This window comes from Danio rerio, chromosome 5 (assembly GCF_052040795.2).
Source record: "Danio rerio strain M-AB ecotype USA chromosome 5, GRCz13ab, whole genome shotgun sequence".
Lineage (NCBI taxonomy): Eukaryota > Metazoa > Chordata > Actinopteri > Cypriniformes > Danionidae > Danio > Danio rerio.
This window is the reverse complement of record NC_141025.1, coordinates 54,771,302-54,785,915: the sequence shown is the minus strand read 5'-3', so window position 1 is coordinate 54,785,915 and position 14,614 is coordinate 54,771,302. Positions and strand designations below refer to the sequence as shown.

Below are 14,614 nucleotides of genomic sequence, written 5' to 3'. Positions count from 1 at the left end.
AAAGCGGTGCCATGTATCAGCATGGTAATGCACCAATACACATAGCAAGAATTGTGACAAAGTGGTTTGATGAACATGAAAATGAAGTAAAACATCTCCCAATGGCCTGTACAGTCACCAGATCTAGATATGTTTGAGCCACTTTGTGGTGTTTTGGTGGAGTGAGTCAGGAAATGTTTTGCTCCACCAGCATCATATAGTGACCTGGTCACTATTTTGCTAGAATTATGGCTCAAAATGGCGAGGCAGTGGCGCAGTAGGTAGTCCTGTCGCCTCACAGCAAGAAGGTCGCTGGGTCACTGGATGGAACCTCAGCTCAGTTGACGTTTCTGTGTGGAGTTTGCATGTTCTCCCTGCCTTCGTGTGGGTTTCCTCCGGGTGCTCCGGTTTCCCCCACAGTCCAAAGACATGCGGTACAGGTGACTTGGGTAGGCTAAATTGTCCGTAGTGTATGAGTGTGTGTTGATGTTTCCCAGCGATGGGTTGCGGCTGGAAGGGCATCTGCTGCGTAAAAACTGGCTCGATAAGTTGGTGGTTCATGTGGCGACCCCGGATTAATAAAGGGACTAAGCCGACAAGAAATATGGCTCAAAATCTATCTGGCCACTGTACAGTACACTGTCATTCTTAAGACAAACTGATTTTATATAAACACACATAACAGACAACTTAGGTTGCCCAATTCACCTGTACCGCATGTCTTTTATATTTGTGGGTATATTTGTGGGGGAAACCGGAGCACCCGGAGGAAACCCATGCAAATATGGGGAGAACATTCAAACTCCACACTGAAATGCCAACTGACCCAGCCAGGTCACAAATCAGCGACCTTCTTGCTGTGAGGCAACAGTGCTACCAACTGTGCCACCGTGGCACCCATTTTGTCATGTTTGTCAATGTAAAGCACTTTGAGACAATCCACCCTGTTTAAAGTAGCATAGAAAGCGATGACTTGACTCAACATGAGCTGGATTCTTAAACAGAACTGTGAGTTCACTATACTCACATGTCCACTAGATTTTAGCCCAACAGAAAACATTTGGGAAGTGGTGAAATGAGGTTCAGATCCTGAAAACTGTGTTATGCTATCATGTTGACATGGACCAGAGGAATGTTTACAGAACATTGTTGAATCTACAGAGGCTAAAGTTGCTCTGAATGCAAACATGGGTCAAACAAGGTGCTACCAAGATGTACCTAATAAAGTGACAGGTAAATTTAAAGTGACTGAAAGACCCTGGAAAATATGTCTTCTAACTTTTTGCAGATGTTGAAGGTGGATAAAACCAAGCGGCAACCTCCCGCTCTCCCTTGTGAAGCAAATACGGAAGTAACTGAAACTGCAATTCATCGAAATTCGCTAGTCTTGACTCCATAATAGAGCAAATTTCTAATGGACCCTCTTTTAAAATGGCCAACTTTACAACAGAAAAGGGTGTTTAAAGCCTGGTACAAAGAACGATTTTGGTTCATATAGCTAATATTACCATTCAACAGTGAGGTGGTGAATGTTTTATAAGTCATCCTTTTCCTTTATATTAGGTTATATTAAGTCTGCATAATTAAGGGTGTGGCCCCTTGAGTAACAGCAAGGTCTCACAGGTCGCGGTCACTTCACCTCACAGCTGATTAGCCGCTGAACTCGGCATGTACATCATATTTTAGTTTTGTTTTGTGTGGCTTTACACAGTCAGTTGCCTTTTGGAAGTATTTCTTACAATTATCAGATGATCTGGCATGCTGAGTGCACATTATTGTGCTCACAAACCATACAAGTGGCCTTCGTTTCCAGATGAGGGAAATTAAATACCTACATAGCAACTTTATAAATAAATTTGTTTTATTTAACATCATTTATCATTTATATTTTTTTATACCTGTAATGCACTACATAATCTGAAAGACTGATTAGCTGTAGGCTCTAGAACAGTCATCTGAAACGTTGTCATTAAGTGTTATGCCTGGATTTCATAAACAACCTTTCATTTACAAACACAGACTATAAATCTGAAGTATTTGGATGTAATTTGTGTTTTCCTCCAGTAGAAAAACGTCATAAGAACAATGTTTAGTGGCTAAGTGTATTACAACAGTGTTTTTAAAAGTCTAAACACTTTATTGATATAGTGTACAACCAAGCACATGTGGTCAGAACACAAACAAGTCCCAGGTAATGAAGTATTAAGCGTTTCTCCCATAGAAAAGCCCGTCTAAGCAACATGCTAGTAGGCTTCTGTAGCTCCACTCACGCTCTGCCTTTTTGTCCTTGTTTTGTATCCCTCGGTCGGTGCGATGACGTGCGAACAAAATGGCACCGGTTAGCCACGCCTACTGTTAGCTTCTTTTGGGTTCTTTAGAAACCTATAGGTGACGTTACAGATACTACGTCCATATCTTTTACAGTCTTATCGATAAAACATAAAATCAAAACAAAATAAAGCAATAAAAAGGCAATAAGGAGGAGATGTCTTTATATATCTATTGTTTTGCAAATCCATTTGCACATACATGTATTAAAGCTCAGATTATGAAGTGATTTTTCAATTGCACAAATTTCTCACCATGAAACATACTGAAGCAGCAGCTGTGAGCATCCACTGGAAATATTTTGAAAGTACTGTTCCATGACATGAAAAACAAGAAGGTTGTCAGAAGCTCTTATAGAGAAGCAAGTAAAATACAGGAAGTTCTTAGAAATGTGTTTTAACTTGTATGGGGTTTTTGGGCTCCATCTTTTTACAAAGCTGTGCATTACCTCAGGCTATATGTGGTGGTCCTGGCAGTGTGGTTTGCTTGGGGTGATTTTAGATGTTTGCAAGACAGAATTGGACCAGCTGACGTGGACACATCTCTTTAGTCTGAGCCAAAGGAATACACTGCCTGTTTTACACAGCTCTAGGCTAGTGTGCATGAGACTCTTGAAAAATGAGCCAAGATGGAGGTTGCTGTGGACAGTTTGAGAGGATTTGCCATGTATATACTGGGACAGAGGGCTTTTATGACTCAGGGATATCTCGACTTGCCTATTCTGGAACACTGTAATGAGATATACACTTTAAAGATGGCAAAAATGTGAAAACATAACCATAACTATCTCCCAGCAGACAGACTCCACAACTCATAACATGCGTTCCTTCTTTTGCTCACCTGTCCATTTCCATCTCGCATCTCCTCCTGTAAGCACAGAAGCGAGTCTAGCCCTGCATCTGTGTACCATATACACACAGGAGACACATCGTTCCAGTCTGGGTCTACATTCTGCAGCCAGTGTAGACAGATGCCTGACTGCTCGCTTTTTCCCTCGGCTCCCTCGGGATCTCCTCTCCTGCCATGCCTCTCTCGGAAGGTGATTGATGAGAAGCCATTTCCGTACTTCTCCCTCGCAGACAGCACCCGGCTCTTCTCCACTGATGTACCATGTGAAGACTCCTCTCGGAGGGATGGGTTTCTCTTCAAGCCATCAAATGAAGCGTCCATGCGCTGGAGGTTGTGCTGGGCTGATTGCAGCCACTGCAGTCGAGCAGACCAAAGCCTGACAGTGGTGCGGGTGAGTGAAGACTGGTCCAGCCAGCCTGTATGAGAATGGGAAGAGGACAAGAGTGTGTGCTATAAACATTAGACTGTCTCCAATGCTCCACAAGACAGCCTTTTTGTCTAGTTTGGATGCAGAGTGGTCACGCAGAATGGGAGACAGATATGCAGGCAATGACTCAGAGAAACCCACAGGAAAGAAAAGTTACCAATGACATCTCTTTAATGTCTTTAACAAATGAATTATATCGCTTGTCCTATTTCAGCAATGTTGTATGTCTCTTCTCTAGAGTCAAAAATTGATTCAACAACATACCAATATGCAAAATATTGATATTTCAAACACCAAAAAAAAAAAAAAAGAAAAGAAAAGAAAAAAACTTTTTCTTACAGTTGTATAGCTCTTAAATTATGGTCAGTAATCTCTATCTCTATCTCTTTTTTCTTAAAGGAAGAAACTTGTTGAAAGAAACATCTAAGACAAAGTTGATAGCTCATGTAAATATAATTAATCAAAGTTTGTTCTAAGCTATATGACATTCCTTTTCCTGTGGAACAGAAAAAAAAACACTATTGTTTGCAGTTTTATATAGTGCATACACACTAAAAGTGGTAGTGACATACTCAGTGAAACCATCAACTTGTGTCTTCATTAGTCTGCAAAACTGCAAGCACATCATCTGCCTTGCATTTCGTTTTCAAATGTAAAACAAATATTGATTTTCAAAAAACTATTGCGCAATGTGTTGGCACAGTAGGTAGTACTGTTGCCTCACATAAAGAAAGTCACTGGTTCGAGCCTCAGCTGGGTCATTTGGCGTTTCTGTGTGGAGTTTGCATGTTCTCCCTGTGTTCGCGTGGGTTTCCTCCGGGTGCTCCGGTTTCCCCCACATTCCAAAGACATGCGGTACAGGTGAATTGGGTAGGCTAAATTGTATGTAGTGTGTGTGTGTGTGTGTGTGAATGAGTGTGTATGGATGTTTCCCAGAGATGGGTTGCAGCTGGAATGGTATCCGCTGCGTAAAACATATGCTGGATAAGTTAGCGGTTTATACTGCTGTGGCAACCCCAGATTAATAAAGGGACTAAGCCAAAAAGAAACTGAATGAATGAAAACACTACTGAACATGACTACCTTCACCCAGTGTTCACCAGTGCAAATTTATTTATTATGTTTAAACTGTATATAATAAAGTGTAACCCCATAATTATTTTGTAATGTAAACATATACTATACACATTATATATATATATATATATATATATATATATATATATATATATATATATATATATATATATATATATATATATATATATATATATGGGTGTGCTGTGGTCATAAAGGGATGGACATGGTCAGCAACAATACTCATGTAAGCTGTGAAATTGAAACGACGCTCAATTGGTACTAATGAGCCCAAAGCTTGCCAAGAAAATATCCCCTACACTATTATACCACCACCACCACCAGCCTGACCTATTGATACAAGGCAGGATAGATCCAGGCTTTTATGTTATTGATGCCAAATTCTGACCCTACCATCCAAATGTCGCAGCAGAAATGAAGACTCATCAGACCAGGCAACGTTTTTCCGATCATTTATTGTCCAATTTTAGTGAGCCTGTGCGAACTGTAGCCTCAGTTTCCTGTTCTTAGCTGACAGGAGTGGCACCCGGTGTGGTCTTCTGCTGCTGTAGCCCATCTGCCTCAAGACTGGACGTGTTGTGTATTCAGAGATGCTCTTCTGCATACCTTGGTTGTAACGAAGGGTTCTTTGAGTCACTGTTGCCTTTCTATCAACTCAAACCAGTCTGGTCATTGTCCTCAGACATCTGGCATCAACAAGGCCTTTGCGCCCACAGAACTGCCATTCACTGGATACTTTTTTGGACCACTCTCTGTAAACCCTAGTGATGGTTGTGCGTGAAAATCCCAGGAGATCAGCAGTCTCTGAAATACTCAAGAATGTGACAAAAATTGTTGTCCATACAAAACCCTGCTGTACATAAAAACGAATGCAAGCAGGGTTCAAAACTACCCTAAACCCTGTGTTGCATTAGTTTTATGTACAGCAGGGTTTTTTTTTTTATTAATAATAATAATAGTTATTAGTATTATTGATAAAAACATGCTAATAATAATAATAACAATAATAATAATAATACTTTTAATAATAATAATAATAATAATAATAATAATAATTATTATTATTATTTTTATTATTATTATTATTATTATTATTATTATTATTATTATTATTATTATTATCTGTTAAAAATAAATAAAAATTGTCTGTTTTTTGGTGAACTGTCCCTTTAAGAATGAGAAGTCCATTAAGTTTCATGAGCTATGAAAGAGCAACTTCTGAGCAACAGCATTTCCCTTAGGCAAAGCTCAGCGATTAGAGAAACACATAATGCTAGACATTCAAAGACACATGGAATGATACAAACCATTTAGACAACACAATATGCAGCAAAACAAACAGAACAAGAAACACAGAGCTCCATAGCACAAATATATGTTAAGTCTCTCAAAGTAGTTTACCCGCATTTCAAAGTGATGTAACACATGACAGGATTTCCCCCTGCTCATCACATCACTTACTTCGCACTAATAATAGACTTCAGTGAAGTGGATTGTTTTAGCACTTGCTAGGTGGCTAACACATTAGACTACTATAATTTTGTAAACATAAAAGCTAATGAACCACACAAAAGATCTGATATACTTTATGTGTTTTCTTTCATTAACTCCCCCTTTTTTGTCTTCACTTGGCACAGTCAGCCATGCCCATCAAAGGCAGTGAACTCAATTGATGTGCGCTCAGCATCTGATGTGATGCCTCTGAACTGAGTAAAAGAACAGCCTGTGTGATTCTGCACAACAACATTTGACCCCATTTAAAAACTTGATACCAATTAAGTAGGATTTTACCCATAAATAATTTAGCAGGTTCTCTCTCTCTTTTTCTCTCCCTCAATCTCGCACTGCACTCTCGCAGTGGAAAGAGACTGGCTAATGAAGCACTCACTTGGGTGAAAGTGGAGCAGACAGGCTCACTATGGCCCATTTTTATCAGCGTCTTTAAGTGATTCATTTCTAAACTTGATATTTATATTGTGGCGAACGATTCTATATGCTTTGGCCCATCATCTTCTAACTGATTGGTTTAGCTCAGATTTTTTGCATTTTGGAAAACCAATGAAGAAAGTGAGATGAAAGACAGGTATGGAGAAAATAAGTGAATCTGGACTCATGAAGTTCGAGTCTCACTTGTGGGGAAAAAAAAAGAAACAGATTCAAGACTTGTTGTTCAGGTTACACAAATTCAGGTGTAAGTCAATGGACATTGGGTTGCAGTTTTGTTTCTTCTATAATATGTTATAATTATTGAGAAGTAATGGTATATCTGGGAAACTTGAAAACATCCCAAAACAAAGAATTCAGTCACCTCACCAAACCTTGTTCAGTCATAAGGGTTCAGATGTTGAGCAAAATACTTTCAGTTTACATTATTTTGATGGTCCCTCAACAAGTATTCCACTGATTACACATTACTTAGGCAACTACTACATATTGAAAGCAATTAGTACTATTTAGTACGTTCATGTACATAAAAAGAAGGGATGCTTTGATCAGGATTTTTGCAGCCGATCCGAGTACCGATTCCTTGTCGTGGTTATTGGCTTATACCAAGTACAGATTCTGATGCTTTAAGCTCTGAAGCACATTTTCCCTCCAACTATGATACTTAAATGGAGATCTCTTCTTAATAAATTAAAGCTGTTGCATATAATTCCTTAAACATGTTTATTATAACCATTTAGTGTGGACATGTCATAGTCAAAAGCTGCTTTGTAGAAAATAGTAGATCCATTACTTCTTTTCTCAAAGAAAATAGGTCCATAAACTAATGTTTATTGCAAAAAGTATATTACAATAAGATGTATATACGATCATATTATTAAATATTCAAGTAAAAAAAAAAAAATATATATATATATATATATATATATATATATATATATATATCATTTGTTTGTTTTTTTATCTCCCTAATATTTCCAGCCAGGTTTTAATGCACTTGCAATATTGTTGTAAACAGAACCATCTACTAGCTCTGATATGCAAAAAGATTTCAGTTCTTATATGTCCTCTGCTTGTAAATTCGTAAACAAGCAATTGTGATCGGTTCATGAGATCGGCCAGATTAGCGAGTTCCAATCAAGTCATGTAATGTGATTATCGGATGATACTGATCCCTGGCCGATCGATTGAAGCATTCTTATTAAAAGTATCAAACGTTACACAATTTTTCTCAGAAAACATGTTTCTAAAGGTGCTTAACTTTTCACCAGATGTCAGTAACAACCAAAGTAATCATTACCATGCAAACAAAACTAATTAGTTGAGAAATTAAGCTGTGTAATAAAATGCAATGACCCAGAGAAAAGTACTGAACAAATGCAAAGAAATTGGTGTAATAAATGGCACAGAAATGCCAGACAGCAGCTCAAATCTGTCAGTAGTTATTCAGAATGACTGCCCCTCATCAGTGTAAAGTCATTAAACCTTGTTCTGTCTCAGCACCTACATTACTTGGATGATCAGGATGGACATTTCACAAAATGATGCCAAACACAGGCAAAGAAACTCTCAATTGGTTTAAAAAAAAAAAAAAAAAGCTGTTAAGCCTGGTTTCAGCGTTACCCACGGCGCATGCAACGCGCGTAGCTGTGCATTTATACTTCTGTGCGCAGTTTCTGTTGTTCTGCAATAACACTTCCGAAACACTAGTTGGCAGTGAGGTGTTAATGTTCCTCTATGTCGAGTTTCTTTGCTGGTGTTTTGTTTTTCCTGAAAGCATGCTTAATGTACAAGTGGCCCAAATTCGCTCATTTTGAGGCAGAAACCAGCAGACATGCAAAAACTTTAACCATGAGGTAAACACAAAACAAAACTTTTCATCCAGAGCTCCTTCATGGGACTCCACACTTGTAAACAATCGCTCCATTGGACTCGCGCAGCCCTCGGTCCTGCCCAGACGCATCAGCGATACCAAGCCAACTAATCACAGAGCTTGCGCTACACAAGGGCTGTGCATCAGCGACGCCAGTGGCCACGGTGTAGGGCTATGCGTCAACGTGTTTGCTGCGTCATAGCATACGCGCGATATTTAATGCAGAAGTATAAATCAGCCTTTACAGTGGCTCAGCCAATCACCAGACCTGAATCCAATAGAAAATAGGAACTAAAGCTGAGAGGTGACAGACGAGACCCCTAGAACCATCAAGACTTAAATACTCCATGGAAATATGGGCAAAATTACATACTGAAATACAGTTTAGTAGTTCAGTAATCTTGTCTGAGCCAATGTTGTACTTGTAATTGTCAAGCAAACAGTCTATAAGATGATAATTAAATAGCAGAATGTAACGCTCGCTTTCTCTCTATCAGTTTTGTTGATTTGTATTAACATACTAGACTTTTTATAACAAATCATTTTTGCTTACGTAGATATTTGACCAGACAAACTTTTAGAGCAAGAAGATTGTAAATAATAATGCAGTCACACTACCTCACAGTTACAAGTTATGAATAATTATCACTGAGTGGTATAGTTTGATACAGTACAGTAAATGGCGCACATTTACGTCCGTTTCCACTGTTAAAGTTACCAATATAGCGAAATGTATGCTACAACTTTTTTGAAACCCTTTCCTAGGGGTATCTAGCACAACAGAACAGGACCAAAATGGTGCTGCTAGACTCGCTGATAAATATTACTGTTTTTACAAAGAAACGTCACCAACACATGCTCCAATACAATGACTGCACACAGCAACGAACCATGCTCAAATGAAGCTTATCGTCAGCTTGTGACAAACAGCCACATGTTCTCCATTGTTGTTTACAGGGCTGTTTAATGCATGTGGAGAGTATGAGTCAGGCTACTTTCTTTCTTTACTTGCGAGCACATCTACATTTGAAATACTGATCTTGAGTTTGCAATAGAAACGGTATGTGAATGGCTGAATGGCTTAGTTTTTTAAGCAAGAATGATATCAATCGCAACTGTTGACAGTGGAAATGCAAGCCTGATCACAGTCACCTATACCAAACTACTGTACTAAACCGCATCGCTCAGTGGAAAGTGATTCTGTTGAAAATATGTTGCAGTTACATTTTTGTTTACTTACGTTACTTTTGATATCTATGGATCAAGAATAAAATGTCAGCAATAATGAAAATAAAATTGACTGACAATATGAAAAAGGATGACTTTCAAGTATGGATAAAAATTGGGTGTAGAAGCTGGGGATGTGATTAATGATGGGGGGCTCATGTTGAGCAGGACTGAAGGGAAAGATAACTTGTGTCTGAGTGCTTGAGTCTTAAGCATGAGCGAATGTGCTTGTGTCAATGTGCGTATGCGTGTTTGTCTGCGTTACATACTTGGTTGCTGTTTTCTTTTGCTTGAGCTCTATCAGTGGGGGATAGTTGCTGTCTTCTTTGAAGCGAGCTCCAGTTTCTGTGAAATCAGATTCTCTATTCCCCTTGCTCTTCTCTGCAATGCCAGTGAAAACACATACAGGCACACACACCCCATCTATAAGGCTTGGCTTCTACAAACATGTCTGTCTACATCTAATGTCTTTCCTCATCCTGTTTCTTTCTGTTCTTGAAACACTTTTAGTCATAGTGATTTCCTCATTACAAAGCAAACTTTGACTTCATTCTAAGTGAACAGAAGTGTAAATTCTGACTCGCTAGTGTCACTAATTCATGAGTTAAAACCACTCATGTCTGCCGTTGGTCAGAAAAACAGATAGTCATGGATACTGGGTTGTTTAAACAGACAGATCACAGACATAAGGAAAGTGTCAACCAATTTTTATCTTCTGAATATGCACAAGCTAGATGCAAGATCACAGGTCTGCTGATTTTAGCAACCTATTCATTGGAAATTTAACAAACACACTGTCTCACAGAAACGTACATGATCAAATGTGATCACAGAAGAAAAACAAACATGGAAGATGATCTACAGTAGTCAACATCTGAAGTGGATCAAAACTTTTTATCAAAGCCCATTCTTGTCAGGCCAATTGTAAAACACTTTTTTGATCCACTTCAAATGTTTGCTGTATCTCATCAGCTGGCTCTTCTGATATGTGTTCTGTTTTGCAATGAAAAAAAAGAACAATAATATCAAATAAGTACAGCTGCCATAGAATTACAAGTCAATTTACTTTGTCAGAACTCTGCTTTTGTGTAACGTTTAAGTTTTTTATGTTTCAGTTATAAAAGCTGGTGAAGTTTGCTCGATCCCATTAGCTACAGTCTTAAATGTTAAACAATTACATTGCAGAATTGTGGAAGCTCCGACTACAAGCAGTAAAATAAACAATGAAACCACACAACGGAGCACAAATTCATGACTCTCCAATTGCTGGGAGGTGCAAATTGAGCACATAAACCTTGCTTTGAGTATGTGGCCAGCCTAACAAAGACAAAAAAAAGAGTCTTACACTTCTCTTTTAAAGGGAACCTATGATAAAAATCATTTTTTGTAAGCTGTTTGGACAGAAGTGTGTGTAGGTATAGTGTGTCTACTGTCATATTGGGGTAATATAAAGACAACACGTTTCTTTTTTTAAAAATTTCCTAATGTTAAAATAGGATCCTAATCCTTCCCATTTTGAGGGCCACCACAACATGACGTAGGATTACAGTTTCCCTACCCACCGAATTGATTGACAGCCGTGTATTAAAATGTCTCCGTAGTAATGGTTATAATCATATCAACAAGACAGGATGTGTGCAAAGCAACTGGGATTAAAAGATCTGTTTATTTCTCTGTGCTCATCAATAATTATCAAATGTGATTAGAAATGAATTTTACAAGTTTACAACGTTTTTAAAACAGTGCATGTTTGTAATGAATTACAGTGATTTTACCGTTATTACTTTATCACTACAGCCACATGTCAGTACAACTATAAAAAAAGATGCTTCAGTCCTGGTTTGTCGACGTTAAATCAGATTTATTTTGTACATTAACATAACGGATGTCCATCCAGCAGTGAATATTAACTCGTATCCTGTCTTATTAACTGTGCAAAAACAGTGTAAAGTTAAACGCGTACACTCTGTGTGTGTGAACTTTGTAATGACATTGTGTGAGTCATCGTTCTCATCGACTCATTAACGCCACAACAAATACATCAAACAATCATTAGGAAAGTTCTTACAGTAGGATTTCTCACAAATATTATGTGAGATCTGCTTCGTTTATGTCTGTCAATCTGCTGTTTATCTGATGCAGCTGATGCGGAGATTGAGGCACACTCTAACAGGCACGTGGAAATGGTGGACAGGGAGAACCAGCATTAAAGGCACAGGCAACAAAAACAGCTACAGTGTGTTTACAGCAGAAAATTCCAATGTTCTAAAAAGTATAATAAATATTCTGATGGGTATTTTGAAGCTGAAACTTCTCCACATTCTGGAGAAACAAAACTTATTTTAAATCTTGAAAAAGGGGTAAAATAGGTGCCCTTTAAGTGAAAGTAAAAATTCGGTAATAATCTACTCATTGCTATATTGTTCCAAACTTGAATGACTTTGTTTCTTGTTGTGGAGCAAAAAAGAAATGAAAAAGGAGATTTTACAGGGATTTTACTGTAACTGAACTGACCTTTGTCATATTTATGTTATTGGTATTACTTTATTTGCAACTGCAAAACAATCCTGTCTGCCAGTGGTTAGACAAACAGTTATGCTCATCTCAATGCTGCAGTTTTGGGCAGGTATAGATTCTCAAACAAACAGATCAATGGTTTAAAAGCACCACTGAGTGTTTCTACTTTCTGGGGAATCATTCTATGAATCGCTTATAGTTCTATCTGTGTGTAAACAAAAGAAAAAAAAAAAAGTAAAACCTCACTTCACATTTAGAGAGTTAGTCCAACCAGAATCATATACTCACTCTCATGTCTTTTTAAACCAGTATGAATTTAATTTGATTGTTGGTTGAGGATAAAACCGAGACTTCATCTTAAATGTGCAACTGAAATGTAATTTCTGTGACATTAGTACCCCGATTTTATACAGTACAAAACACCCCTGTCTGGCATTGGTCAGACAAACACAATTTAGGGTGAGTTGGGACACTCAAGCAGTTCAGCGAAAAGTTTTTTTTATACTTTCAAATAAATAAAGCTATAGCTTTCTTACAATTGTTTCTGCATTAAAAATAGTTCACCAAACATTTAAATTGGTCATCACTGACTGATTCTCATGTCATTCCAAAGCATTGGTCTCAAACTCAATTCCTCGAGAGCCGCAGCTCTGCACAGTTTTGCTCCAAACCTAATCAAACACAATTGATCTAGTAGTTTCTAGTAGTCTTGAACACCTTAATTAGTTGGATTAACTGTGTTTGATTAGGGTTAGAGCAAAACAGTGAAGAGCTGCGGCCCTTAAGAAATTGAGTTTGAGACCTATGTTCTAAAGCAGCATGCCTTTTTTTTTATAATGGAACATACACAAAAAAGAAGCTATAACAAGACACAACCATAAACCTAGACATAGATTGTCCAGCCTTTCAGCAGGATATCAACTCACACTTTCCGAGATGATCGCATGCGATGCAAATGCAAAGCACAGGATTTATGTGCTCACACTATACAGTCCGATTGCGCATCAGCAGCTTAATTGCTCACACTATGCGTATGAAATCAATATGTAACATCCGCTTCTTCAGTTTGTTTAATGGTGGTTGATAAATCAGCAGCCAATGGTGTATTTACACCACTAAATGAGACCACAACAAATTATAATTTCTAGATTTCAGATTATAAATTTCCAAATCGGATCTAACAAATGTATATAAATAAACATTATACACATTTAATCTCTGTGATTCTCTTTTAATTCTCTGTGCATTCTGGAATAGGTGCCGCATGATATTGGAAAATTTACACATTGCAATATATATATATATTAATTTTTTTTCGGCGATATTCATTCCTTCATTCATTTTCTTGTCGGCTTAGTCCCTTAATTAATTCGGGGTCGCCACAGCGAAATGAACCGCCAATTTATCCAGCAAGTTTATATGCAGCGGATGCCCTTCCAGCCACAACCCATCTCTGGGAAACATCCACACACACACTCATACACTACGGACAATTTAGTCTACCCAAGTCACCTGTACCGCATGTCTTTGGACGGTGGGGGAAACCAGAGCACCCGGAGGAAACCCACGCATATGCAGGGAGAACATGGAAACTACACACAGAAACGCCAACTGAGCTGAGACTCAAATTAGCTACCTAGCGACCTTTTTGCTGTGAGGCGACAGCACTACCTACTGCGCTACAAATATAAATAAATCTATTTTCTTTGGATAACGGGATTTCGTTGAGACATATTTTCATCACGCTTTTCATATATATATATATATATATATATATATATATATATATATATATATATATATATATATATATATATATATATATATATATATATATATATATATATATATATATATATATATATATATATATATATATATATATATATTGCATGTTAGTTTGATTAGTGTTGATTTCAAATGCAATAAATATGTTTGTATAAAACACGTAGTAAAGGTGCTTATAATTGGTGGGTGTGACTAAATTTTGGCTGATGCGCCTAAGTTTTTAAAGTTAAGAGCACCGGTGCTACCAAGCAAAAAGGTTCATTTCGAGCCCTGTTGTGCCTAAATTTAATTCGCATTTTAGGATGGAAACATAGCTAGTGTTTACCCTAGGTAGTGTAACTATTGCTTCCTTATAGTTATCTTTGCATATTAATGCAGAAGAAACAAACAAATTATTATTAATATATTATTTATGGTTCGCACTGTGGCCTCACATCAAAACGGTTGCAGGTTCGAGTCCCGGCTGGGTCAGTTGGCATTTCTGTGTAGAGTTCTCAAGGTACTCCAACTCCCCCACAGTCCACAGACATGCGATAGAGGTGAATTAAATAAATTAAATTGGCCGTAGTGTGAATGAGTGTGTA

The 14,614-nt window shown here is 37.8% G+C and overlaps 1 protein-coding gene across 7 annotated transcripts in view; it reads right to left on the bottom strand.

Annotated features, from left to right (window-relative positions):
• LOC147844377 (uncharacterized) overlaps window positions 1-14,614 on the bottom strand; it is a 92,318-nt gene that overhangs the window by 17,126 nt on the left and 60,578 nt on the right. For 3 of the 7 annotated variants that reach the window (XM_087254163.1, XM_087254164.1, XM_087254162.1), the window contains exons 3-5: window positions 3,148-3,572; window positions 2,756-3,036; window positions 2,562-2,617 (exon numbers count right to left, since the gene is read on the bottom strand). The exons of 1 other annotated variant lie outside the window; for it this stretch is intronic. In XM_087254163.1, coding sequence (XP_087110289.1) covers window positions 3,004-3,036; window positions 3,148-3,477 — 363 coding nt within the window. In that variant the 5' untranslated portion in view covers window positions 3,478-3,572 and the 3' untranslated portion in view covers window positions 2,562-2,617; window positions 2,756-3,003. The remainder of the gene's footprint in view (window positions 1-2,561; window positions 2,618-2,755; window positions 3,037-3,147; window positions 3,573-14,614) is intronic. 3 more of the 7 variants (XM_087254160.1, XM_087254161.1, XM_087254159.1) reach the window with 1 other exon arrangement.